Source organism: Rhea pennata, chromosome 25 (genome assembly GCF_028389875.1).
Source record: "Rhea pennata isolate bPtePen1 chromosome 25, bPtePen1.pri, whole genome shotgun sequence".
In the NCBI taxonomy this organism is placed as follows: Eukaryota; Metazoa; Chordata; class Aves; order Rheiformes; family Rheidae; genus Rhea; species Rhea pennata.
The window spans coordinates 5,993,183-6,020,241 of record NC_084687.1 but is presented as its reverse complement, the minus strand read 5'-3'; the positions used below and the strand labels follow the sequence as shown (position 1 = coordinate 6,020,241).

At 44.0% G+C, this 27,059-nt stretch overlaps 2 protein-coding genes across 2 annotated transcripts in view; one reads left to right on the top strand and one right to left on the bottom strand.

The window, feature by feature from the left end:
* The first annotated feature begins 47 nt into the window (after positions 1–47).
* Positions 48–19,709, top strand: EIF2D (eukaryotic translation initiation factor 2D). Its single transcript, XM_062594872.1, has 16 exons — positions 48–211; positions 1,239–1,429; positions 2,012–2,095; positions 4,062–4,152; positions 4,900–5,007; positions 5,670–5,956; positions 6,557–6,674; positions 7,197–7,242; positions 7,934–8,037; positions 9,571–9,729; positions 10,465–10,554; positions 10,659–10,754; positions 11,828–11,948; positions 12,094–12,268; positions 12,373–12,457; positions 17,856–19,709. Exons 1-15 carry the CDS (start codon positions 156–158, stop codon positions 12,441–12,443), a joined length of 1,797 nt encoding a protein of 598 aa, XP_062450856.1. The 5' UTR covers positions 48–155; the 3' UTR covers positions 12,444–12,457; positions 17,856–19,709.
* RASSF5 (Ras association domain family member 5) overlaps positions 14,490–27,059 on the bottom strand; it is a gene marked incomplete at its 5' end in the record, with an annotated part of 27,296 nt that continues 14,726 nt past the window's right edge. Inside the window, 4 exons of the mRNA XM_062594873.1 lie at positions 14,490–16,582; positions 17,826–17,941; positions 18,712–19,009; positions 20,537–20,650. Of these exons, the coding sequence (XP_062450857.1) occupies positions 16,430–16,582; positions 17,826–17,941; positions 18,712–19,009; positions 20,537–20,650 (681 nt within the window). The remainder of the gene's footprint in view (positions 16,583–17,825; positions 17,942–18,711; positions 19,010–20,536; positions 20,651–27,059) is intronic.

The window sequence follows — 27,059 nt, the reverse complement described above, 5'->3', positions numbered from 1 at the left end:
CGAGCGCCCCCCAGGCCGCTCGCTGCCCGAGCGGTTCCGAGCCGGGCCGGGCCGGGCGCGGCGGCGGCGGTTTCCAGCCGGACGCTTTGTGCCGCGGGACCGCGTCATGGCGCCTCCCGCGGCCTGAGCGGCGGCTCCCGCGGCCGGGCGCCACCATGTTCGCCAAGGCGTTCAGGGTGAGGGCCAGCACCGCCATCAAGGGGTCCGACCGGTGAGTGCCGGGCGCGGGGAAGGGCAGCGGCGGCGGCGGCGGCGCGAGAAGCCCGCAGGCGCCGCTGGGCCGCGCTCCCTGAGGGAAGGGCGCGGAGCGGCCCCCACCGCGGCTTCCCCGCTCTGCGCCGGGCCCTTCCTGCCCCCAAAGCCTGTCAGGGCTGGTGCGAACCTCGGCGGGGTCGTTTTCAGCCGAGATCGTTGAAATTCCGTCCGGCTCAGTGCACCGATCGCCAGTGGCCTGGCTGCACACCCCTCGGCTCGCCCCGCGGGACGTGGAGACGCGCACCGGGGGAAGGACGCTGGGGTAGAGCCTTGGAGCGAGGCTGCTTCTGCCTTTTATTTGTGATTAAACCATATGAGTTACTAGTCTGAATATTAAAGGCATTTTTTTATTATTATTTTTTGCTTGGAGGTGCAGCCATAACTGAACTAGCTTCTGAGCAACTTCTTACATCAAGGCCGAGTTTACCCTTTTTCTTTACTTTGTGTTCTGGCTCATACGGTGTAAACATAGGGGTATAACGATGCTAGTGTGACCTGCTAATGGTTTATATCCACTTGGCACTTCTGTGAACGACCACACGAAACTCCCTGCATCTAAGCATCTCTTAAAACCATCCAAAGGGGACGGGGGAGAGGAAAACCCAGCTGCCTGAAACCGTCTCTCCGTGCTGGAGCCGCAGCTCTCTGTTAGTAGCAGGCCAGACTTGGCTAGATCTGATCCTGCCCTGTTTGTGCTCAGGTTTTCTGAGCAGTAATGAAGTAACAGTGCAAAACAAGCAGACAGCCACAGCTGCGACAAGCAGACGCTTGAGGAAGACTAACAGAGAAAGCGTATTTGTCTTTCCCCCTGTATTCTCCCAGTATGTAACCATTTCATGTGTGAAGCCAGACAAAATTGCTTCAAGTTAGCTTCTATGGAAAGAAGTGGCAATCTCATGAATAACCATCAAAATAGTAACTGGTGATTATTTTAAGAGGTGGCCTACAGAGCTTTGAAATACATCTGTGATTTGTCTTTGCAGGAGAAAACTACGAACCGATGTCGCAGCAGCTTTTCCTAACCTTAGTGCTGAACAGTTGACTGAGTTTATTCCAAACAAAGAAGAGCTTAATGTCATCAAAATATACACTCACAAAGGGGAGGCTGTTACTGTTTTTACAATCAACAAGAACCCAATTTTGTTTGAAATTGAAAAAGCTCTGTATCCAACAGGTATGGGAAGTGGGTTAAAGTAATTCTCCCTCCCTCTTTACCTATTGGATACCAACCCATCCTCCAGAATTTTGCATGTGTCTTAAGTACTTATATGTCTCCCATCCCTATAGCTCCTTGTCTTTAACGTATTTATTCTTTCAACATCCATGTAAATCCAGCAGCTTTTCTGGATTCTTTATGGTAGAAGGAAATTGAGATACTGAGAGGTGACAGGTTTCAAGAAAGTCTGCTGTAGCACAGAAAGTGGGAAACAAGTCCTGTAAGTCATAGGCTAGTGGCATCCTAGCCCCTTTTCCATTTTTGTCCTGTAACTGCAAGCTGTAATTCATAGAAGCACGATGTTCGCTTACAGACATCTTTGGAATTAGGCAATGAATTGTGCTGATGCTCTGTGTTTATGTTTCCCCCCCTTCCTCACCCAGCAATTCTTCCCTTAGCAGTATAGCTTAAAGTGTCCTTGATTTAAGGAAAATGCAAATATTTCTCTAATATATCCTTTTCAGTAATCCACAGAAGCTTGAATCTATTGGCAATTTTTTTTTTTGATGCATCTTTAAATTTGCTTCTGTTTTGGGACAGTGTATACTCTGTGGGCCTATCCAGATCTTCTTCCTGCTTTTTCAACATGGCCCCCAGTGCTACAGAAACTAGCAGGAGGAGCAGGTAGGAGGACTAAAACTTTGTTATGTTGCATTGTAAAAAAGCAATTGCCTTTGGAAATTTATATTTCACAGATTTCACAGCATGGCTTTTATGATGTTCTCTCTCCCAGAGAAACAGATAACAAAAAGAAAAAAAAAAAGGCTCATTATTCACAAAGTGATTCTTGTTGCTCTCCCAAAAGGAATATAAATTAGCGGTAGGTAAGTTTGTGAATGAAGCCAAGTAGGTTAAGCTTTTTAAATGCATTCCTTTGTTCCATCTGAGCAACTCAGATTTGGAAATATCTTCGCAGGGTGTGAAGTTGCTTAGCGACTCTGAACTGGGACAGTGAACTATCTGTGTCATTGATCTGTGTTTATTATAACTTACCTTGGGCAGTTGAATTCATCTACTGCTACCCTGCTTCCCTATCAACTCAGAGATGAGCTGGTTTATCCTATGGATAATAAGTGACTTTACACTGGAACCTACAGTCTTAATCACTACCAAGTAAATTATAGATTGTGCAGGTGAGGTTGGATTTGAATTCCTGTTTTACTGGCTCTACAGTCTAGTTATGGATCAACACTAATAGGAAAGTCTGTTTTCTGGAGTCTGCTTTGGATGCAGTTCAGACTCATGATAGTCAGGCTTTTATAAACTGAAATTGCAGACCTGCTCAACCAGAAGCAGATTAAATTCCAGCCATTGTGGCCTTAGTCCGTAAATGGAAGTGTATGTGTAGAAAGAGATGTCTTTTTTTTTTTCCATTACACGATACCTAAAGTAGAAGTACTCAAGTCCTTGTGTTCACTTTGTTTGCTTTTGACGAAATAAAGTGCGTGAATGTGTAGCTGTGATAGACATCTGAGCAAGCCTTGTTGCTGACTTGTACTGACCTATTTTCTGGGGAAAAAAAAATTACTAATGGGAGAAGGACATTGATGAAAGAGGGCTGCAGGTCATTCATCTCCCGTGGCAACCAAGCTACTTCTGGGTAAGATGCAAAGATAAGAAGCTGGCTGCTGAGACAATGGCCAACAAAGGCAGAGAGGAACAGCAGAGCTGCCTTGCAGAAATACAAGGAAAGATATGAGACTTTCCAGGATGGCAGGCATAAAGAAAGGGAATAGACTTAGGAGAGCACTACCTTAAAAAGAGGAAAAGCAAGGCAGTGCTGCTCTCAACTATCTGTTCTGTTAATTCAAGTACCTACTGCCTACCGTGGTTATTTACATACTTACCCTGACATGTTGAGGTCTTTATGTGGTTTCCATCCTTAGAGATGGGGTGCCCTAGTTACAGTTGCAGACTTCCCTCTAGATTTGCTGAAAGTAGTTGTTGTAGCAAATGGAAGGGGAAAATATTGTTGGCTGCTTCAGCATACACATTAAAATCCATGATGAGAAAAAAGTGAGATGCCCTCAAAACTGAACCACAGAACACAGATCAGTCCATGAGACTGCAAGCTGTAGACAATTATAACTGCAATGAGGGAGGTCAGATGTTCTTAACATAACTTGGTGATATTGTGGTGCTCTACATTAGGCATAAAAAACTGTCCTTTCCTCATGTGGCCATCTATTCATCCCAGATACTCATCCTTCCTCCCATAAGGAAGCATGCAATGAGTTGTACTGTTTCGGTCCAGATTAACAAGGAGATGATTAAGGCAATTTCCTTGTGCCTTTGGGCCTGACAGGGCAAGGGCTGAGCATGCTTAGCTTTTCTGATATTTTGGGGGACCTCAACACCCTCCTGAATCAGACTCCTTACTCCACAGGTCAGTAGTAAGAACTCTTACCTCACTGGCAGGAACAGAGAATCATGTTTTACCTGGCATATACTCACCTATTAAAAGGCTTGTGTTTTTGCTGAGTAATAGGAGGGATGGAGATGGAGGAGGTGGTGGCAGATTCTTTCATTCGTAGTTGTTTTACAAATGCTTATTAAAGAGAGATGAGTGCACTTCTGTTCTTTTCTTCAGATCTGATGCTGCCAGGAGTTGTAGTGCCATCTTCTGGCTTTCCTCAAGTAGAGCGGGGCACACTCTGTGCTGTCACCCTCTTGGGAAACAGGTACAGAGGACTTCCTATTCCTTTCTTTTCTCAGAAGCTTATAATGAAAGGAAAGCTGCTTTTTAAAAGAAGACTCAGGATTTTGAGGAAATAAAGGCAAGCCTATTCCCTTGTATTTAATGCACTGTAGAGCTGAACAGGGTGGAAAATTCTGCAGAAAAAGAAAAGAATCCAGTTAAGCTGCTGAATAAGAATAGGTTTCAGTTTGGCTGGAAAGCTTTACATATTGGTTCTTTTGGAACTGTTGGGGCACAAGTAGTGAATTTCTTTTGACACAACCTGTTAACAAAAAATTCCATTCTATGCAGTTATCTTTTGGAAGTTGACTCATTTTTCCATTGAAGTGTGTAGAACGGCAGGGCATTTTTTAGTTTGTTTTTTGTTTTTTTTCCAAATATAGAATAATAAACCTTGCATCTTCCAATTTCAAAGACTAATTTGTTTTTTGCCATACTTAGTTTGTCTCTTATGTAGCATATGAACATAGTAGTGCATGTAGTCCTTGTACTTTGTTAAGAATGTGTCACTGCACAACTTTCACTTCAGTATCAGAGCCCTATGTATCCTGGGGATTCTTTTGAAGACCTTACATACCAGAAAAATGGGACAAAACCAGAAAATGCCTGGATGCTTTGAAAAAACAAGTTGCAAAAGAAAGCCAGCATATCAGAGTGGCACAGTCATTGTTTTTCCAGGAAGCACAGTGCGTTTGTAGTGTCCTGCTATGATGCTCTCTTCTTTCTCCAGAGCTCCAGTAGCAGTTGGAATTGCCACTATGTCCACTGCAGAGATGCTTGCTGCTGGAATGAAAGGGAAGGGGTTTGCTGTGTTGCATACTTACATGGATCATCTCTGGTGAGTATATGTCCAGGTGTTCAGTAAAATTTTTAACAAGTCTTAAATATTTACTGAGAACAAAATATGCATCCCAGTAGGCTTTATGTGTCATTAACATGTTCAATATACTGAATTATTTGGGTACAGTTTGGATAGGACCTCTGTTAAGGTTTCAGCTGTGCTACATGTTTTCAGTGACCACACTTTTTTTTTTTTTTTTTTTTTTTTTTAAGCAGAAATAGGGGCCTGTCCTGAGCTTTTTCCCATCTATCTGTATAAAAAATATTTAAAAAATCATTCACTTGATTCAGGTCTTTGACTTGAAGATAATCTTTACAGAAATGAAGCTAGCACATCCTTGTTACTGATTTCAGAATATCTGCCTGTTCTATTAAAACTGCACTCTGAATTATTTTTGCTTAGAAAAGGGCATGCCAGTCAAACTCAAATGCAGAACAACTCATTTCTTTGGTTAACTAGTTTGCTCAGTTTTAGCTTAGATTCATTGGGGAACATACAGCTTTTGGAGGAAGGTGAAATAAAATAAGTTTTATGGTTTTGAGAATGCAGAAGATCCATGCAACTGCGCATGTTTCTTATCAGAGGGCATTTATTCATTTTCTCATGGGTTTAAAAGCAGTAAACAGAAAGCTATTTTATGCTTTTTCTTCCTTTTTTAGGGAATTTGGTGACAAATCTTATCCTCCTACCTTAGCTCCCTTGGTAACAGATCCTGCTGAAAAGGACAGTGCTGAAGAGGAAGAGATGGAGGGGCAAGAGCCTTTCATCAGCTGCACTGCTGACCCATTGCAGCATGTGGATATCGGTGATTTGAGCCTGAAGGAGCAAGACAGTTATGCAAGGCTGGTGGGAAAAGAGGAGCTCAGTGAGAACAGAGCTGCAGAAACAGCTGAAGATGACAATACAGAGGTTCAGCAGGAAACTGAGGACAGCAGGACACCACAAGGTATTTTTCTGTACCAACCAAACCAGATTACACCTCTTCTGTTTGCTGAAGCCAGTGCCCGTGATCCAGATTACTGTGTATTTCAGACAGCTCACTGTAAGAGCAAGGGTAGAGCTAACCAGCTAACTGTAGTCTTTGTAAAACAATACATAGAGCTAAGTGGTAAGTACTACAACACATCAAGATTTAGCTGTAGTACTGGAAGACTGTATTTATATGGATTTAGACGAGCTCGCTTCTGCTTCAGTTTAATCTCTGGAAGACATTTTTATCTTAGTGGTATTCTTGTGGTCCAGAGTGTTAACCTTCTTGCAGTATTATCACTGTTATTTTATATGCAAGTAGTCTGGGAGTAAGGCTGGTCCAAATGTGGAAGGCATCAAAATTGGGTTGAGAACATAGAATTTTTGTCTCCTGATCTTGCTCAGTAAACCTTGGATGCAGAGCTTAAAGGGATGTTTGACAATTTAGTAAAAGGTGGAAATCAAAGATGAAAGCTTTGAAAGTAACCTGAAGTTTCTGGTTATTGAGAACACTTCCGTGTCCGTATGGAAAGACCGAATACTTACTGCATACCTATATTTTTTTTTATTCCTGCAGAGCAAATGGATGAGTTATTTAATCAGTGCTTTTTTCATGCTTTAAAATACAAAGTAAAGAAGTCAGATCTCCCTCTGCTGACCAGCACATTTCTGCGTAGCCATATGTTCTCATGCTGGTATGTGGTGAGATTATCATCTTTGTGTGGTGGGTTTTTGTCCTTAAAACTGTGGAGATAGCATGTGATATTTGGGATCAAGTTTCTGACTCAAAAGTAAAATTCAGTTCTTGTCTTTAGATATCTTAAGGTTTTGCTCACTGTCACTTAAAGTATTTGATATAAGTGCTGTCCAGACCAGGATATGCACTTGTTAGCTAATCTGAGTTACCGAATTTGAAGATTTCCTATTCACTTGAATGGCTGTTTGCCTACCCACAGAAACATCAGCACTAGTTTCATTCATCATCGTCTACCTATTAGCTTGTTTGAATTAATTCTTCCTGTGTGATTCATGTTTCTGCTGTTAAGAAAGTTTTAGCATAAGTAACAAGACATAAGAAGAAATACAGGGTGATTAACATGCTCTAGGTGACTCTGCTGGACTAGATGATCTCCAGAGGTCCCTTCCAACCTTATTGATTCTATGATTCCGTGACTAATAACTAAATAACTTTTTTTTTTAAAAAAATCTATCTTTAGCCCTGCTGGACAACAGCTGGACATAAAGAAATCAAGCTATAAGAAGGTGAGATTTTTCTCTATTTCTTGCATTAATTTAAATAAGAAATGTAAGAAGAGAAAAAGCTTGAAGTTAAACTTGAATTGTTCAAGCATTAGTTAAAAGGCATACAAAACCCTAGAAGCTATTCTTAAAGCCAAGTTTTTTTCTTAAGTCTCTGCTCATTTGGGATCAAGGGGGAGAAGTAATTGTCCTGAGAGCATAAGCATTGATCTGTTTTGAATGTTACTGATTCTATTTGGTGGTTTAAACTGTAGTAGCTATTAGAGGGTTCTGATCTTATTGGACAGCATAATTACTTGCAGTAAGAATCATTCCCTTTCTAAAGCTGTTATGAACAAAGGTGAAGAGAAAGGAGATGATATTGTCCCTGTTGTGTAGGTGATAGGCAGAGACAAAGTACATTGCCAAAGATCTTACAGTAGTTAGTGTGCAATGTACAGTGATTTAGCTAAGAAAGTCATTGAGCAACCAGGCAGCAAAGCAAAGCAAAGCACCCTCGCCTTATCTGTTTGAAGCACTAACTACTCTTTAGCAATTGCTGTGTTTACCAAAGCAGAGAGTGGCCTGGATGGGTTTTTTATTTTTATTTTTTATTTTTTCTCACTTAGTAAGTCAATCTGGGCCTGTAAAAACAGGAGAAGAGGAATTTAATATGCCTATCTCTCTCCACATTTCTGATTGTTCCTTCATTCAGTTCTCCAAATTCCTGCAAAGTATGCAGCATCAGAAGATCTTGCAAGTGAAGGAGCTGAACAAAGGTGTAGAGAGCATTGTGGAAGTGGACTGGAAACATCCGGAGTGAGTAGAATATTGTAATCTTTAAAAGAGTTGGTGGTCTTTAAAAGGAGGGAGAAGAATCAGCTATTTCTAGCTCTATTACCTATACTCTGCTTGAATTCCCTTTCTGAATAGCTGTAATAGGTCATAATATAATTGAAATTACATGATCATTTTATGATATATTATTTTATGGGACAACTCTTTGTTCAGTTTTGGAGTTAACTTACCTGTCTAAAAAAAATAAATAAAAAGATGGCATGGCTACTGAATAAATGCATGTGGAACTACAGCCTCAGAATGTCATATAGGATCAAATCAACTGCTTTGCAAAATCAGTAGCCAAAGTTATAATCTGAGAAAAGTATAAATAATAATTTCTGTTTTCAATGACACAAATTGATTTGCACGAATACTTACTCTTTCATTTATCTATTACCAGCGTTCTATATCAGTGTTTCCATTATCTTGCCAAGGATTGATAATTGCCTTGTATGTAGAACATCCTACTTGCTTCTTTTGAATATCAGCACATTAGCTCTGTCTTGTAATTTCCCAGCGGGCCTGAAGTTTTCTGTTATATAACATCTCCTTGATGATTAATGGACTGGAGAATATTTCAGTAGATATAAGCATTTCTCTTCTGTATTTAGAAAGAAGCAGAATTACTTTGATTTTTTGCATTAACTTTTCTCTCATTGTACTTTGCCTTACCATTATGAGACAGGCATACTCAAACTCAGTTTGCCAGGTTTCTTACCTGCAAGCACAGAATCTGCAGCTCTGGCCAATGAAACTAGACTCTGGCACCTGAACTGATAAGGGTCTTGTTCCTTTCTTCAAAATGCTCTTTTTTAGTGACCCGTAAAGAATCACTTCATCTTTTAAATGTCTGTTCATTTATGGAGAGTTCAGTTCTGGGTTTTTTAATTAAATCCTAGAATTTCTAAGGAATGGGATTGCACTCTTTGGTTTATGGCAGTCATCTCTAATTAAGAAAGTCAAATAAGTTCACAGTAGGTGGAGAGTTATTTTTTCCCCAACATACAGGGGTTTACTCAGAGTAATAGGAAAAAACATTTACCATTACCTGAGTTAAGGGGATGAGTCATTGCTTATTTTCGTGCATCTTGACGTGTGTACAAAAACAGGTTTAATAACTGCAGCTAGTGCTTCAAAATACTGTTCTTTCAAATACACAATATAAATACTTGGAAACATCCCAAAAGAGGTTTCAGCAAATGCATAAAAGCCATGTTTTTTGCAAAGCCACGGGATTTGCAAAGATGCAGGGTTAAGTTTGTGCACAGTGGATCATGGTCATTGCTGCTAATTCTAAGATATGGTGTCCTGCTATAATCCATGAGAGGTTAGAAGCCTCAACCAGCTTCTTTGATCCCCTGAAACAGGCTCCATGGCGATGAACTAACATACTGTACAACAGACCAGAAAGCTTTTTTTTTTTTTTGTGTGGTTCTACTAGGTTTTAGTTTCTCATGAAACAGAAGTGATAAGTTTCATTCCTTTCACTCTACCAACTAATTACTGTTTCAGCATTAAAGCATTTTTAGTACCTGAAGGATTTTCTTCAGCCTCTGTTGCCCAAGAGAGCAAGAGTGAAGATAGAGAACAATTGTACCATGCTCCTGAAATCATACCACTTTATGGGATATCAGCAAAAATGCTCCCACTCTTTCAGGAATCTGGACACAGGTGAGCATTTGAAAAGTAAGATAAAACCATGGTTAGGTGAAGAGAGAGGCTAACAAACCCATGCTGCTGCTGCCACATTTGCAAGCTGGGCAGCCTTTCCCTTAGTCTTCACATGGATAGCCCTGTGATGCTATCAGGAATGGTAATAGCAATCAAGAAGATATTCATTGCTTCACAAAGTGAAGAAAGAGAAGAGGCTGTGACAAATGCATTCAGCAGGTATTCACATCACTCCTTCCACAGCTGAGGAGATGATAGTGCAAATACAAAATTTGCTATTGGATTAGGTGGGTTCTGCCCACCCACAATATAGTTTACTGAATAGTCAAACTGAAAAGAGGGTACTTTGGTGATTTGAAGAACTCATTTGCCTCATTGTTCCCAGATCTTGACTGTTGTGATGTAATTTAAATAGTGGTTATTGGCAGCCTTTCTTCAACTGAGTAGCATTTCTACACAAGTTATCCACAGTGCTCTGGCTTTATCTCGTGCCGTTAGGGTCATCCTCCCAGGCTCTTGGAGCCAAGGGTTTTAGAATCAGTATAATTACTGCTATGGCCCTTTCATCTCACATACAACAGCTGAAGTGGAACAAGAAATTACTTCTTAGCAGATTTATTTCAGTATTGAGCTGTTGGTACTGAATGTAGTTGTGTGGTTGCTATCTTCTGTCTACTTAGTGAGTCTGGCACATCTGTTTCTTAAAGTAGCAATAAAGTTCTCCTTCTCTTCTAGAAAAGGCAGCATCCTGTCAAGCAGTGAGGTGAGAAACATCATCATTAACTACGTGAAAACTAATGAGTTGGTTGATGAAACAAACAAAAAGTAAGTAATGTGAAAGTTTTCCTACCCTGTTTCCAAAGGAGATACTGATAGTAGAGCAAAACATGAATTTGTTTGTGCCTAATGCGTGTGTTTTTCTGTTTTAGCTTTGTAAAAGTGAATGCCATTTTGTGCGACTGCCTGTTAGATAAATCAGAACAAGATGAAATCACAAACCTTAAATGGGATGACCTCCTGAGCAGGTGACTTTTTCAATGTACTATTTTAATATTACATGGATGAATAGCATATAACTCAAAGTCCCATGTTATTAGAGCTGCCTAAGTTGTAACTTCCTATCTGTAAAATAAAAATACCTTCACTTTTATTGGTATTCAGTCTAAATACTGAAGTTGTTTTACGTCACTCTTTACTACTTAACAAACATATTGTATTAACTGCCTTTTATTGTTTACCTGCTAAATGTTTACTAGGGAAAACCTATTGAACAAACAAGTGTCTGGTTCTGTATGTAATTTGTATGTACATATTTATAAATCCATCCTTTGCAACAGAGAGTTGAACATCCCCCTTTTAGACAGCAGCAATAACTTTTATGTTCAAGTTTTTTTCTGTCTAAGGGATTCTAAACTTGACATATATCTGTCTTCTTTCATAGTATAGCACAAAGGAACTGAGGTTCACAAAAAGGCCATCAGGGACCCCAGTTTTGTTTTCACCATAACCTGATTGCAAGTGGCAGCATGACTTCTGCCTTTTTAGCCTAAAATCACTTTTTAGTTCCAAGAGGTACTAGTATCTGACACACTATTGTTTAAAAATCCTGAAAAACTCTGCCTGAATGGCTCAAATTTTTACTTGCCTTGAGTTTCTTGATCACAGAATGCTTCTGAACATCTGCAGCCTCCTTTCTTTCTGAAAATAAGTTTGTTCATAGGACAGTAGCATAGTTTATGCTGAATTTTAAACTGAAGTTGCTTCACTTGTCTGCCTGAACAATATTTAACTCAGTTAAAGATACTTATCATCTACAAGAATCAAGCTGTAAAATTCTACCAGTAATGATCTAAGCTAGATTTTTTTCCAAGTCAGTGGACTAGCCTTTTTTTTAAAATCAGTCCCTTCCTTTAAAATAATGTCTAGGATGCAAGTCTTGCATGAGATCATCATGCATTGCCTTCTTAAGATCTAGATTCTTCTTACACACCATTAGAATCTTGGCTTTCACATAATCTCAAAAACCTGTGAGAGAAGTGAAAGAAGGTAACATCTATCTTGCTGTACAGGATAGACTAATTGGATGTATTTTGTTCAGGTGCCTTGAACGACTGCAGCCCTTGCACCAGGTGACATTTTTTGGACAAGAACCTGTTGTGAGGAAAGGAAACATTGAGCCCATCAGCATAACCATAGCACAGAGATCATCAAATAAGAAGGTAAAGTCAGAATTAAAATGATAAGTTTTGAGCAGAAGCCTGGATTCTGAAAGCGGCTTTGGCAGCTTGCTTTTCTGGGTTGAGTGGGACATGATTTACTGATACATACAGCAGTGACATTCGTAATAATTATTAAAACCTGCAGGTGACAATTATCAAGAACCTTGAGCTCTATGGTCTAGACCCCCAGTGTGTTGCCAACATCCTGCAACAGAGAGTACAGGCCAGTGCCACAATCACCCCAACACCAGGAACAAAAGACAGGGTTCAGGTCCAGATCCAAGGCAATCAAGTCCACCATCTGGCCAAGATGCTGCTAGGTAAGTCTCTACTGGAACCAGGCCAGGACTGGCTATAGCAAGATACAATGTTAACTCTTCAACTCTAAATACTTACCTGAAATGAACTCTTGGTTATATTGCAGAAGAATACCAGCTACCTCGGAAATATATTCAAGGCCTTGAGAAAGCTCCAAAGCTTGGCCGGAAGAAGTAGGACAAAAACCTAGTGTAAGAATTATTCAGATCTCGTTATTTATAAAAACGTTGTGCCTACAGATCAAGGATAATATACAGGCCCTGTTCATGCAAAGACGAGTTACGGATTTTTGTAATGTCTAGAATTCACCCAAATAATAATATTGCTCTAGCTGTCCATTTTTCATAAAAATAAAAGGCTGGGAAAAAAACAGCATTATCCTTTTCCAGATATTTACTGCAAGTTCCCAGTGGTGCACTGGTTTCCTGCCTAGAGTGGCTTTTGTCTATTTTAATGTTCTTGCTTTGCTGCTTGTGACAAAAATATGGCAATATAACTTCAAACAACCAAAATATAAGCAAAGTACATTCCTAGTATTGTCTTAAAACATGCCAGTATGTTGTACCATAGACTATCTCAGTCAAAAGTAAAAACATTTGGGTTTAGATTTTATCCTTTTAAACAATTAAATAGTTATTAATACCACACGTTTCAACAAACACTGAAAATTAACTCTAGATTAGCTGTAATTTTATAAATTTTACATTATTTTTATATATACTTTTTTTTGCATGTATAAACTATTTTATCATGGGTAGGCATGGACACTAGCTCTGTCAAACCTATATACATACTAAGACATAAGTTTGGCTGCAAATTAGATTGATGGAACGCTTGGAGTTTCTTCACAGGGGTACGTGCTCTGTACTACTTTAGTTGAAGCTTAAACTTTAAACACTTTACAGTAGGGTTAAGAAGCTTGAATTCACCTCTAGGATAGATTTCTGTATTTAGGCTTAATACATGAAAGTACCACAGGAGGGCACCAGATAAATAAGTCAGAAGAGATTTATTTAATTACTGACAGTTTTATTATCTTTCTTTTACACTGTCTGTATATGAACAAATAATTTCAGAACTTTCAAAAAAGCTGGAAGTGAGACATTTTTTAAAAATGCCATAGAATTACCAGGGAGTAGTAAAAATAAATTACAGCATTGCAAAAATGCATTTCACTTTGCCATAGAAGCTTTACTATTCCATTCTTTACATATTATTTTACATGTTTTACAATAGACCTGAAAAATAAATTCACAGAAACTAGGCAACACAATTTACTAACCAAAGGCACTGCCAACAGTACTTTGCGCTTAAGGAAGGGGCCAACACTCCTATCCTAGACTTGTGCCCTGGCACAGGTCAACTGACTGTTGAGAATTTGAGTTTCAAAATCTACTTATTCTTCAAATGCCCCATATCTTTAAAAACCAAAAGAAACAGCCCCCCTCTTTGCAGGAGGTTTTCAGCAGCATTCACAGTAATTGCATAAGAAGCCATGCCTTCTACAAAATGTCTAAGACATGCTGGGTTCTAGGATGGGAGAGGGAGACAGTCACTGAAAGTCTAGTAGAAAACAACAATAAAAGAAACCCCCTTACAACTTTTAACCAGAAATCTAAGGGGTTCTAAAACAAGCTTCTGAATCTTGCTTCTCAGAACCCATGGCAGTTTTCGCAGTGTTCTTCCTCTTGACTGAACAGAAGTATTTATACAGCGCTTTCAAGACTCAAAGCGCTAGATGACTGTTACTTAAATTACTTCACAAGTGCACAGTGAAGTAATAAGTATTCTTACAAATGGGCAAACACAGCTCCAGAGCACGAAAAAATTGCTGCTCTAGTTGGGCTGGTGCCACGTTGTTAAAGGTCATCTGGGTAGAGAATACAGTACAGCTGGGAGGCCCTTCTTGCACTGTACATCAGAGGCCATAGCCATGTTAGCAACCCTTTCTGCACTACTGATTAAAATGTGAGCTGGAACTGAGCTTGCACAAAGTGGCATTTATACAAACTGAGGGGCTTGAAGTGATGCAGTTGCTATCTTATGGTTTATAAACAAAAATAACAAACATACTCAAGTATAAATCTGGAAAAAGAAAATCCCAGTCACCTTGAAGAAAAAAGCAAACAGTTCCTCTTCCCTGTACAGACAAAAGCAGCCTCATCACAACAGTGCTTTAGGTTGTTTTTTTTTTTGTTTTTTTTTTTTTTTGGGGGGGGGGAGGAGTAGGAATGGCAGGGCTTGAGACAAGGCCTCTTGACAAAAACCCTTTCCAACTTCCTCCTAAGCCCAAATGTAAAATTTTTACACTTGAGGAAAAAAGGCACTGAGGTAAATTTTAGACTCTTCCAAGTTGTCTGTCCTGCCAGTAACCTGTTCCCTCCCTTCCCATTTCACCCAAGTGAAATCATGGCAGTCTCTACAGTGAGTTCAAAGGGACACTTGGTTCACCAAGTCTATATAAAACCATTTCACAAGCTCCATCTGAATGTGGCTAGTTTTAACTTTCCATTTTCCTGTTACATGTTGTTGTTGTGTCCTATATAAACAGAGGGAAGACTGAAATTCGCTGCACACAGTGTGCTCAGTATAAAGCACTACACACAAACCTGGGGAAGTCATCTCTCAGCTCAGCATTCCTGGAGCATCCCTTGCACTCCAGCAGTGATGATGCCAAGTCAATGAGCTCGGGGTCTCTAGAGGGAGCTAGGGGCAGTGCCTGACACTCCAGCTCCAGCCAGTTGATCTCTGTGAAGGCTGAGGGGTGCATGTGTATGCCAACAATGGGAGCACTGCACGAGGGAGAGCAGTTTATTTTCCTCCCCTAATTCCAAGCACAAAACACAGCCTAGTATCCCTCCTGTATATGCAAAAAGATCTGATCAAATTGGATACAAGCAGAGCAGCAGAGGCAAGCTACTGGCAGGAATGGTGGGCCAGCACTGCAAGGGGGAGATGTACCAAGAAGAAACATGGTATAAGAGGGTGGCGGGAGGAAAGCATCTGAGGCTAATAGTTCCCTCCCTCTTCCTGGTGCTAAGCATTTCCTGCAGAGGCAGTCCATGCTCCAGGTGTGACTCACACATCCACACCCTGGCCTCCGTGGGAGCTCTTCTCCCTCAGTTCCCAACTTGTTCATAGTATAAGATCAGTTTGAGTTATAAAAATGGTGTTTGAGCTTTTCTGGATTAGTCTTAGGTAATTATTGCTAGACATTTCTGCTTGAGCAGGGGGTTGAACTAGATGATCTCCAGAGGTCCCTTCCAACCTCAACCATTCTGCAATTCTGTGATGTTCTATACCAAACCCTTGTCCCATGCCCCAGCTGTCATCTTTACGCTTTTCAAACAGAATTTCTTAAAACACTGATCCCCAATTCCTACAGAGTAGAAAACTGGTAAAATGCAGGCCAGCTAAGCTAAGCATCAGGAATATTTACTTTAATTTGACTTCAAAGCTTTTTTTTTTAAAATTAAATGTTAATTAGGATGAAAATAATAGATGACATTTCCTTTACTAAATTTCAATAATCCTTACTAAAAGACTGTTGTGTTGCAGCTGCCTTGGCAACACAACTTTACATGTCATTGGTTAACTTAGCACTGAACAACACACTGTTTGGCCTCAGTTACAGCTGCAACACCCATGTGATTTGGTGCAAAAACCTCCTCCACTTTATCTGCTGCTTCCTGTGCTCTACTTACGAAATGAGAGAACTCTGCCACATAGACACACAATGCAGCTGCAGCACCTTGAAACAAGAAAAGCAAGTTGCTGGGAGGAGTGTGAACAGTAGGTTGACCCTGTTCAAAACAATTAGCCAGCAGATGTTCCTATTGGGTTTAACGTTCATTAACATTTTCCATGATGTTTCTTCACCTGATGGTTCAGTTAAAACCAAAAGTTAACGAGCAGCTGTGTTGGTTTGTTGAGGGCCCACATTTTTAAATGGGCTTCCCATTCTTTGACTGGCTCTGGTCCTGTGATAAGAGATTTCAGAAGAATAAAATGCAGTTATGTTCATTTTATGGTTACTATATGCCGGTCCATAATGGAAGGATGAGGAGGGACAGTGAGTGACCACTATAAGGTGTCCTGAGAAGTGTCTTTTCATTTTAAAAATAATACCTAGCTTAGTCTGACTCTGTGTGCCTCCTGAACAATTATCCAGGCTTGCCTCCTGCTTCTTTCAAGGTCTGTTGCAGTCTTTGTTTAAACTTCTCATACTTCCTTTGTACTTGCTGGATTTTGTCCTTTTCTTCTTTATCCAGTATCATTAAGAAGTTCTGTAGCTCTGGGATGGAGAATGCGTCCCACTGCAGGAACAGCAAAACAGAGGGAAAGTAAGCACACACCATTTTACTGTAGTGCTTGTTGTTTCCTGATTCGGCAAAGAGGAACAATAAAAGACATTTAAATGTGTATCTGACCTCCACATAGCTTAGCTTAAGGTGTCATGTTGTGAGAAAGCCAGGATAATGGGCTGCAACATATAGGACTATCACAGTATCGAGCCCCCGAGACTGCAGTCCTAATAGAAATCTTAGGTGGATCAAAGCTTCCACTGCAAGGGATGGTCCAGTTCCCTAAAGGAATTTAAATATATAGGCAAATAGTTGACCTAGCATTCATCTGCCCTTCTTAAAAAGAGGGAGCGAGCTCCCAGCAGGCAACATTAACTAGCAGGAGCCAGTGCAACTCTTACTTAATGGCAAAATTATCCCGACTGTAGGTGCTGCAATAAAGCTCTTTACATAGGACCCCAGGAGTCAAGCTTCTCTGGCTGTTCACTTCAAAACCAGTGTTGTCAGGGGGTTACACAGGGTGGAAATGCTGGCCACAAGCTGATGATACAGATCACTTAGTAAACACTACTTTGAGTCTCTTGACAACTACAGCGGAAAAGTTAGCATTCCTGTAGCATCTTTACTAACCACAGCCTGACTTCTCTAGCTGCGTGGCACATGCCCTGTACAGCTCTGAGCTGGAGACTCTCCCCAGTTCAGGGGGCAGATTTCCATGGGCTACTGCAGTTACTAACATTTGCATTTGTCATGATGTGGAGCATTACTGCAACTAAAAGCTGATTGTCAGTTTGCTACCTGAATGTCCCTAGCTTCTATTTAAATTAGTGGATTAGTTATAGCAGTATTTAGCTAATCTAATTATTGAGGATTAACGTTGGGACGGTTGCTTAGTTCCGTAAACAGATTATGGTTTGGCCATCAAAACCAGCCTCAGCATTTTCTCAGCTCAAGTTTAATTCCTTAAAAATCATCATAATTTATGAGCAATAAATAGTAAAAACATTTCTCAGAAAGTATGTAAGGTCCAAGCAGCCCATTCAAGTTGATAAAAAATTAACTTTAGAGAAAAGAGTATTAAACTCCGTATTTTAGAAGATAAAACCAACACCAGAGCGAGAGAACTTGCTTGTGTGCCACGATGTCAGCCTGTGCTGCTTCTGCTGTAAATCTCAGGTTCATTTAACGTTGCCATGTGTTCTGGTGAAGCTTTTAACATTCATGTAAAAGCCAAGGGAAAGAGTCACAGACATACCTCAACTTCCCCTGTTTCATTTTCCTTCAGCACAAAACTGAGAACATCTGTGTCAGGGCCAGCCAGCAGCCGGAGATACAAGGGATACTCTGTTAGAGGGAGCTTCTGGAAGAGAACTGCAAAGGAAGACATCCACAGTGAGCCATTGGGTACCAGGGCAGTTAACTTGAACATGTACTAGTGGTTCATACTGCTTAGGATCATGATGGAAATAGCAGCTATCTGACGTGTTTAACAATCTGTATTTTAGGACCTAAGTGGATTAACAGGACTTTAACCCCATTTTGAAACTCATAATTCCTAATTAACTTCAAAAAACACAGGAGCAGTTTAACATTTTCTGGACATCAGGCCATTTATTGATACAAAATTTAGACATGACTGTCTGACACACCACTGCAAGTCCTAGACCAGATGCTTTTATAGCACACTTTTCATAAGAAATTTTGCCAGCCTGATCCTCAGTGAATGACATGTTTGAAGTTCACTTTAACAAAATAGAAAGTCTACTTAGAGTAAAAATACAGGCAGATAACTCTTAATTAAAGCACTGGTTTGAACCACTGGATATCTGGTGATTCTGTCTGTCACAGACACTCTGGACCAGCATGGGTAGCACAGCTATTTTTTCTAAATCCAGTTTCACAAATGGAGAACAGAACTCTACTTCTACCACCACTGGTCTATAGTTCTTTTTACTCAATAGCCTTCGGAGAGCAGGAGAGGACAGTACAACACCTAGCGTAAAAGGGCTTAGTTAGGGAACCCAGTGTTTCTGTAACACAAAATAGTAAGCAAAGCTATCAGCTGTAGAAAAGCTGACACATCCAAGAAAAACAGTTCTACCTTCCCACCTCTGTTTTGCTACTCTAAGGCATAAACTCACCTTGCCCATCTTTCCTCATCTCCTTGAAAAGTGCAAACTTCTGAGGATTATCCACCACCATGAATTTCTTCAGGAGCCCCTGGATCACCTCGCTCACCGTGGTTGTACTGCTAATGTGGAGCTGCTTGATGGCATCTAGCGGCAAGTAGAAAGAAGTTCTCTTGTCTGTCATGTCAGCCAGGTTCACCTCTTTGAGGGCATCGTAAATGGACTGTGGCCGGATCCCTGCTGGTACCGTCACGGGACGGCGCAATTTCAGATGCACTTTAATGAAGCCTGTGTAAGTTCCATCATCGTTCTAAAGCAAAGGAGATTACAGTCACGTTCCAGCGAGCTTTCGTGGCCCAACACTAAGTCACGCTAATCTTTTTACCCCCCAACACGAGGGGCCTTCTGATCTACTAACTACAGGCTTCAGCCTGTGGGATGATTGCAGAAGAACTTTCCACTGTACTTAGTGTGCTGTTAGGAGTTTGAGGGTTTTTTATTAATCATGTAAAAAGTAACCAGTAATTTAGGTTAGTCACTACCAAATTTTTCCTGTTCCCTACTATTCCATAATGACTCATCTGTTCCTAGCATCTGTGCTACCTTGCCCTATTTAAAAATGATCTTGCTGCAAGTTAGCTATGGAAAACATTATATATAACTGGCAGTTGCACTTAAACACAAATTTGAAAACTCTGTGTGGGTCTCCACCTCTAGTGTTCAGCTGGATCTCCTAACTGTATTTCTGAAGTTTTATTCCCAGATTATGAGAGTCTCTATCTGCATGTATAAACCATCATTCAAGATCAGCTTGTCTCACAGTAGGTCCCTTACCCTATCCCTCAACTCTAAAAAAATCAAAGAAAAAGTGTGGCTACCTACAGACAATAATAAACTGAACAACCCACCTCAGATGCCTTGAGAGGGCTGCCACTAGGGGCATATGAACGGCTCTCAGGTTCCTGCATTGTGTTTTTGCTAAGCTTAAATAAAAGTATCACAAGAATAAATGTTGGGTCCAAATCACTCCTAAGTTAACAGCTCATAAAAATAAAGGGAGGGAGACACTCCAGCAGAACTTACTGTGTAGCACTCAAAGAAAATTTTTAAGTAACATTTACTGTTTTATGTAAACTTTAGGTTTACTTCAGATATTATCAAGCACCAGGAAGTTACGTAGCTGCAGCTGTCACAAGTTCTAAAACTTACTTCACGCTTTAAAAGCTTTCCCCCTTGCTCTGTAACAGCCTGTGAGATTTGCACTTTTCTGCTGCTCTTGATTAGTAAAACAGGTGATTTCCTTTTCTTCTCAACACATATCACCAGTGCTTTACTCATGGGTGGGGACGAACAAGCTTGCAATCAAAGCTTTGAAATATAAGAAATCTTCTGCGGTTCTTAGAACTCTGCTTAAACAAACCTGGCAGTGGCCACGGTGAACAGCATCTGTTTCTAGAAAGTCCTTGTGTTTCTAAATACACTTTGTAACAGCTGCTGAACTGTAGTGTTGCAGCTTGAGATTTACTATGACTCATCCACACTAGAACAACACAGTCAGAGCTATTTGCAGCAAGCCGTTCGCAGCACATGCTGGCCACAGATTACTGTGCGAATTTTCCCAACTGAGGCAGAGAATGGTTATCTGAAGCATAAGGTAACTAATGGGAAACAAACCCAAGCAGGACAGAGCAGGAGATGAAGCCGGTCAGGCATGGATGGCAGGAACAGCTCTAGAGCCCAAAGTTGTCTTGACTTGCACACTATATAAGCTGACTCAGTTCATAGCCCAAAGAAATTAGCATCAGTCTGCGTGTTTTGCAAGAAAAACGGTACTTACCAGCTTCATCAACAAGCAGTTTGTAACCTTTGCATTGTACTTCTCAATTTTCTGTTTAATCTCCTGAATGGTTGGAGGCTCAGGCTTTTCTTCTTCCACTGTTTTTGTAACATTCTGAAATAAGAAGAGACCAGCTTTAGTTGCTTTTTATATTGGACAATATATGAACATATCTGTTTGGCTCTACTTTTGCTTGGGTAATACATGAACAAAGATTACGCACAGCTCCTGAGCTCACATCAGTCACGACAGCAGACAGAGGTGGCACTTGCTGCTGCCTTGCAGGCTGCAGTCAAGAACATTGAAAAGACCAGATATGCAGGGATGCAACCGTCCTGCCCTAACCCACTTCTGTAGAAGGGTAAGAGGCAGCGGTAACACAACATCCTCTAGCTAGTGTGTGTCTGTCTTTCTAATAGTAACCATTCCTTGGTTATTTGTGTCCCTCCAAGGTGTTACTTTAGGAATGATGAATGACTGTTGCACAGGCCAAACTCTGCAAATACACATCCCAGCGATGCAATCCCCCCACAGCCCTCTACGGGCTGCAGGAACCCAGAGGGCTCTAGCATCAGTCTTGGGGGTGGAACACTGAGTATCAGAGAAGCTGCAAAGGGCCACAGTTGACACTTTGCTTGTTGAGCCTCTCAAGCTGCAGTGTGCCAGGAACTAGCAGAATCCGCACAGCAGCTGGCTTGTAATCTTCACTCCTTACAGTCCTGACTTCAGATAGGGCCCAGGAGGAGTAACTCCAGGACACAAACTGCTGATAGCAATAAAAAATAATAATAATAAAAAAAAAATTTTAAAGCTTTTCTGGAGCTTTTTTCCTCTATCACTGCAGAGACGCATAATTTTTTTTTTTTATTATTATTAAAGAACAAATAAAATTTCAGCTAAGTAGAGCTTTCAATGCTCCACAAAGGAGCGCAAGAACTTTGCTTTTAGTGGAAAAGCATAAAACCGAAAGTCTCATTTGGGATTAGAAAAAGGGTCATTCACAGAGTGCAGTACAAGCAGAGAGCTCCTGGCAGGCCAGGACGCCCCGCACGGCTCGCCGGAGCTGCCGGGCGGCGGCAGCGAGAGATGCCAGGTCCACGCGCCCGCAGGCTCTGGCCTCTCTCCGCACGCCGAAGCGGCGGCGCTCAGAGCTGCGCCCAGAGAGCAGCAGAGACACAGCGGGGAAAAGCATCCCGGCTCTGAAGCCCACTTTCAGAAAAAAGCTACGCAGTCATCCGCCTGCACCTGCCAACAGTCTGTTTGCTTCTTGCGATGCAGTTGGAAATCACAGACTCTTTACAGCATTCGCTGCCTTTGTCCGGCCAGGCAAGCGATTCCCCCTCCTGCAACGTTCCCGGGAACCGCTTCCGGCAGGTTCCTCCAGGCAGAGTCCAAAGTTAAATCTTCCCTGAATTATTCCTCAAAGCAATGCATTTCTGTTGTCCAAAGGTTTGGAAATTACAGCTAAAAGCAGTGAAATCACGTAAGCAGCAAGCAGTCTGCGTGACTACCAAACTGGTCGCTCAGAATCCAACTCGTGCATTTGGAGCCTGCGTCAGAAATCAGCCAGCTTCTCCACTCGCGGCAACGCTGAAAGGGCCAGGGCTCCTGGCGGGGCTGCCGGAGCGAGCCCGCGCCGGGCTCGGCTGCAGAGGCGAACCCAGCAATCGAGGCCGGGTCCTCCAGCGGCAGCCGCCTCCCGGGGAGGCCGCGGTTTCCATCTGCGACAAGGCTCTCGGGACACCGGCTGCCTTCCTCCTGGGGCCGCTCAGACGGAGGAGCGGGGATAACGCCAAGGGAGCTGCAGGAGGCTCGGGAGCCACCGCGGACACGCAGAGCAGGTGGTTTTCTGCAGAGAACAAGGGTCGACACAATCCTCAGCGACAGCTTCAGCTAAGCTCCCACCTTCCGTATGCCCAGCAAGTGCGGCGCAGCCTGCGAAGGCCCACAAATGCCCCGAAAACGAAACGTCAGGATGCAACCCTCTGTCAACAGCCCTGCGGAGGTGGGCAGGGCCCGGCACGCCTGCGCGCTGGGGAAGCACACGAACTGGGGAGCTGTTCCTAAAACCTGCTGCCAGCCAAGAACCCATGCATCAACGCATACCGCAGGGCTGTAGTTTTTTTGTGTTCGCCCACAGGCACCCTAAGAGCTCGCATACAGCCTTGGAGGCCCCCCGTGCATGACCGAAGGGTTTCTCCCCGCAGCAGAGCTTCAAGATGGTTCAGCAGGGTTAACGGCCCCTGTAATGGGAAGATGGAATCAAGAGGATCTGCATGACCCCAGAGCAAATTCAAATCCACAAGCAGGCTAAGAAAATCTATTTAGAAGAATGAAATACAGGGAGCTAAGCAAACGCAGGAGTTTCCTGGCAGCGTGGTACAGCCGAGCAGCCGCATTCAGGTCTCCTTGTGGGAAATAACCTGCTGCAAGGACAGGACTGAGCTGACTGCAAAGTGGATCGCTGTGTGCAGCCTCGAAGAGCAGGCTCGGATCCAGCAGGATTTACTGCCAGGTGCCTCAGCCGAGCTCCTGTCCTGAGCCCATTGCAGGTCCAGGGACACCAATTCCTCAAGTCAAACCATGGGGCAGGATGCAAATAAGCAGCAAGAGTCACAGCCTGCAGAAATACCTGGTGGTCTTCCCTTTGCGCAGTTCCTCGATCTCTGCACTGGCCTTTTTAGCCCCTCACCTCACCAGCAGCAGGCGCCCAGGTCTGCCAGCTGTGGCTGTGTTCAGGTGGGCTTAACTCACTCTTTATAATATATATATATATATAAGTAATTAAACCAAAACACAAAAATAAAATTCTCAACCCAAGAGTGAAGCCTAGGTTTCCCCCTTTAATGGAAGGGGTTTTGACCTGGCCAAGAGGCAAAGGGAAGAGCTCTCCTTTAAAGCATAGCCTTTAGCATCCCAGATCTGTACCTGCTGTAAACAAGTTAATGTGCATCTTGGAACATGCTCAGCAAGCCGAATTTCACACTGCAGCGCTCTGCTTCCTTGCCATAAACTACCACCTTCCCCAGAGACAGGCTATGAATACATTTCAGACAACGCTGCCTGGAACTGCTAGCAGGAGTCCCATATTTTATGTGGGTTTGCACAGAACTTAGCATTAACGGAAAGCAGGCAGCGTGAAGGGACGTGCTATCGAGGCTGGAAAGGCTTAAAAGGAAAACTGCAACTGCCAAGCAAAAAGCAACCACGGGAACGAGCCTGTCTCCCAACGCGCGGCGCCCGGGCGCTCTGCAGGGACCCGTGGGGACGGTGCGGGGCAAACTGCCTGCTCCACCAAAACAGCTCCAGCGAGGAGCAAGGGGCAGAGCAGGACTGGCCGAACCCCGGAGCATGGGAGACGAGGACCCGGCAGCCTGTAAACAAGACGGTGTTGCCTCAGGCTACCCATGATATTTCTTTTAGAAAGAGAATCAAGCAAAGGGCGACCAAAAATCCCAGCTGCAATCTGGCGAGACAGTGGAGGAATCCGATCTTGGGACTTCGAGACTTCTCCATTCATTCGTGGGCTCCCAAGGCTGGTTTTAGGATGCAGGGAAATCCCAAGCAAGATTGCAGAATTTCTATTTGTGCCTGGCAAACCATACAAGACGTCTCGAAATACAGCTCTGTCACCACAAACCAATGGAAGAACACTTTAACATTGCATTACTCAGTCTTTCTTGTTCGCTACCTTTAAATACCACAGCAAAGTGGCTTTAATTTTTTTTTTTAAGGAATTGCACATAAACACCCACTTATCAAAATCGCAGTTTCAGTCTGCTGCTTTGTGACAGTCCCTAGGCACATGCTCCTTAGCAATCCATTGGCTGCAATTCCTTTCAAATGGCTGCACTCAGGCGCTTGGCCGACACAGGAAGGGTAAGGGGGAAATCGGGGGAAAAGAAAAAAAAACCACTTGACGTTACTGGAAGATGTGCACTTGGAAGCCCTGTCTCCCTGCAAGTCAAGTATTTGGCAGCAACAGGAGTCGGGCACAGCTTATTTGGCCCCTGCCCAGAGGCCTCGCACCCGCCGGCAAGCTGGTGGGCGCGGGGCCGTCGTCCACGTCGCACCGGGCCAGGCAGCATCAGCACCTCCGCGAGCCTCAGCCAAAACCAAGAGCCCTCGCAGAGGCCAGATAACGCAGTTCCCATCGTCTGAGCAAGCCTCGCAGCTACACGGGGACAGTCCCGCGGGCAGCGCATGCTGCGCCGGCACACGGACACAACCCACACGGGCCGCATCGCTCCAGACAAGCCAGGCTGGCCAGGCTGGTCTCTGGCATTGCAATTTGTGTCTCTGTTCGGGCAAGTCCCTCCCCTGTTGTGATGTTTCCAGCAGAGAAAAACACGTGCCGGCAATTAAGGGCTTTTTGAGCGACTCTTAGCCTGATGCTGCTTGGTTTCCATGGAGGAAGAGCAGAGCAACGCAGGAGCGCTGGCGAGGCGCCCGGCCCGAGGCAGATGCTAATGCGCACTGTACCAGCCCCGGGCCCCCCCGGGTCCCCCAGCCCTCCCTTGCAAAATGCTCTTATTCCTCCGGCGCGGTGCCAGCTCGGACACTGGGCTGCAGAGCTTTGCCGAAGAAGCCTCCTCTGCACTCCAACAGCGCAAAACCCCCATGCCGACACTGCCCTGCTGCTGGCACACGTTTAGTTTTGTTCTCAAGAGCCACAAACAGCCAAGGGCTCGGCTGGATCCCTCCCCGGGAGCCGATCTCGCATCGGGGCCCCATTAAAGCTACCTCCTTTTGCACGTCGTCCTGCTTTCACCTGCTCCGTGGAGTCTGAGCTCCCTCGACTCCCGCGCCCTGAGCACGGGCACCAAGGCACCGTGCGTAATTGCAGACCACGGACCATCAGCAGTGAAGAACCGTGTAAACGGCAGCCCGGAGCGACTCGAGAAACCGCAGCCTTTGAGGCCAAAATGGCAGAGGCAACCTCCTGCACCTTGTGCGCTTCGGGTTCACTGATCTCAACGGGCTGCTTCAGGAGAGGAAAACCCGCGTGCAGGTAGAGATGGGGTGTCTCTCTCAGGCCACCCTTCCAAGCACTTGCTCTGTACATTTTAAAACCAGATTTTAGCTCCCCAACACGGAGCACGTGGCACGAGAAGGGCACCCAGTAACTCTTCCCAAGGGTGCACTCGCAGCCCTGCTCAGCACTAGCCGCTTGGTCCTTTCTCCCAACCTCATTTTCTTCATTTTTGATACTTAGAGAATAAGTAAGACGAGGATCTGTGAAAACATATGAGGAAAAAATCACTGCACGTAATTAATCTATTTATCACATCCATTTGCTTGACTGAAGCATACGCCGAGGTATCCAGAGCTCGGGACGGGCTACGCGCGGGCGCGCGGCAGCAGCACGGCCTGGGCAGCGGCGTCGGCGCCCCGCATCCACGCTCAGCCGCTGCCGAGAGCCGGCCTCGAAATAAAGATAACCGCAGAAAATCGGATTCTCATCCCTGGCTATCACAGCTCCAACCATGCAGAAGATCGCACAGCCCACAGTTACGGATAACAGGTTGTTCCTTCCCTTTCCACGTGCAGCTGTAATTGAAAGAGAAACCCAAACCCTGCGTTACGACAGCAGGGCGAGCATGGGTTTCGACAGCCACGTTATGCTCTCTTGGGGTCACTTTACAAGTCATCTTGCATCTGGTACGGAATTAATTTGCTTTTATTAAGCTCCCAGTGTTAGTAACAGATGGTTTAACTGTTTCCATTGCAGAAAACAATTTCGGGTATGCAGAGAGCAACCAGCTTGTACTAGCAAACGGAAAAAGTTTCTCCCTTCTGCCCCAGCGGGAGCAGCTCCGCTCGGACGGCATCGGCCGCCGCGCGCAGCTCGCCTCCTCCTCGCAGGCTCAGACGCCAGGAGAAGAGACCTCGCACGCTCTCCTGCCACGCAGCAAGGCGCCCGCCTGGCACCGCGGTTTGAACCGAAGGGAACAAACTCGGGTGGGAAAAGCCGTGCTGGAAGCAGCGCGGCGCTGCAGGGCGGCTCTCGGCCACGGCGCCGACGTTGCACACCTTCGTCATGCCGCTGCCACCGCCAGCGTGGCCAGGGCAGGGGAAACTCGGCAGGGACGTCATTCCCAGCCTCGGAGGACAGGGGGACCACGCGGGGGACAGGCAGCCGCCGCCTGGAGAGAAGAGCGCTGCTTTTCCTGCGGCACTGCCGGAGCCGCTGCTCCTCGCAGCTCTACGCAGGCCTGCGGTTTGCAGAGCTGCTGGTGCAGAATATGCAACCCGGGCTGACGGCGGAAAAACAGAAGCTCTTAACCATAAGCCGTTGCCACATTTCCTGTTCGTACGGGGACAGGATGAAACGCGCTGCGTGCAAAACAACTCGCCGGACCCTCCCCGCCTGCGCCGGCGGCCGCGGCCCTCCCGGCGCGAGGGGCAGCCCCAGCTAAGGGGCCGACGGGAAGCGCTGCAGCGACGCAGGCGCGGCGGCATTGCCTAACCGCGGCGGGCGAGACTCACGCTCCCCCCCGAAGCTGCCTGAAAGCAGGTTCGC

Coding starts and splice junctions, on each gene's coding strand:
- EIF2D (XM_062594872.1), top strand. CDS start 156: ATGTTCGCCAAGGCGTTCAGGGTGAGGGCCAGCACCGCCATCAAGGGG. Junction 6,675..7,196: donor AGCCATATGTTCTCATGCTG/GTATGTGGTGAG, acceptor ATCTATCTTTAG/CCCTGCTGGACAACAGCTGG. Junction 9,730..10,464: donor TTTCAGGAATCTGGACACAG/GTGAGCATTTGA, acceptor CTTCTCTTCTAG/AAAAGGCAGCATCCTGTCAA.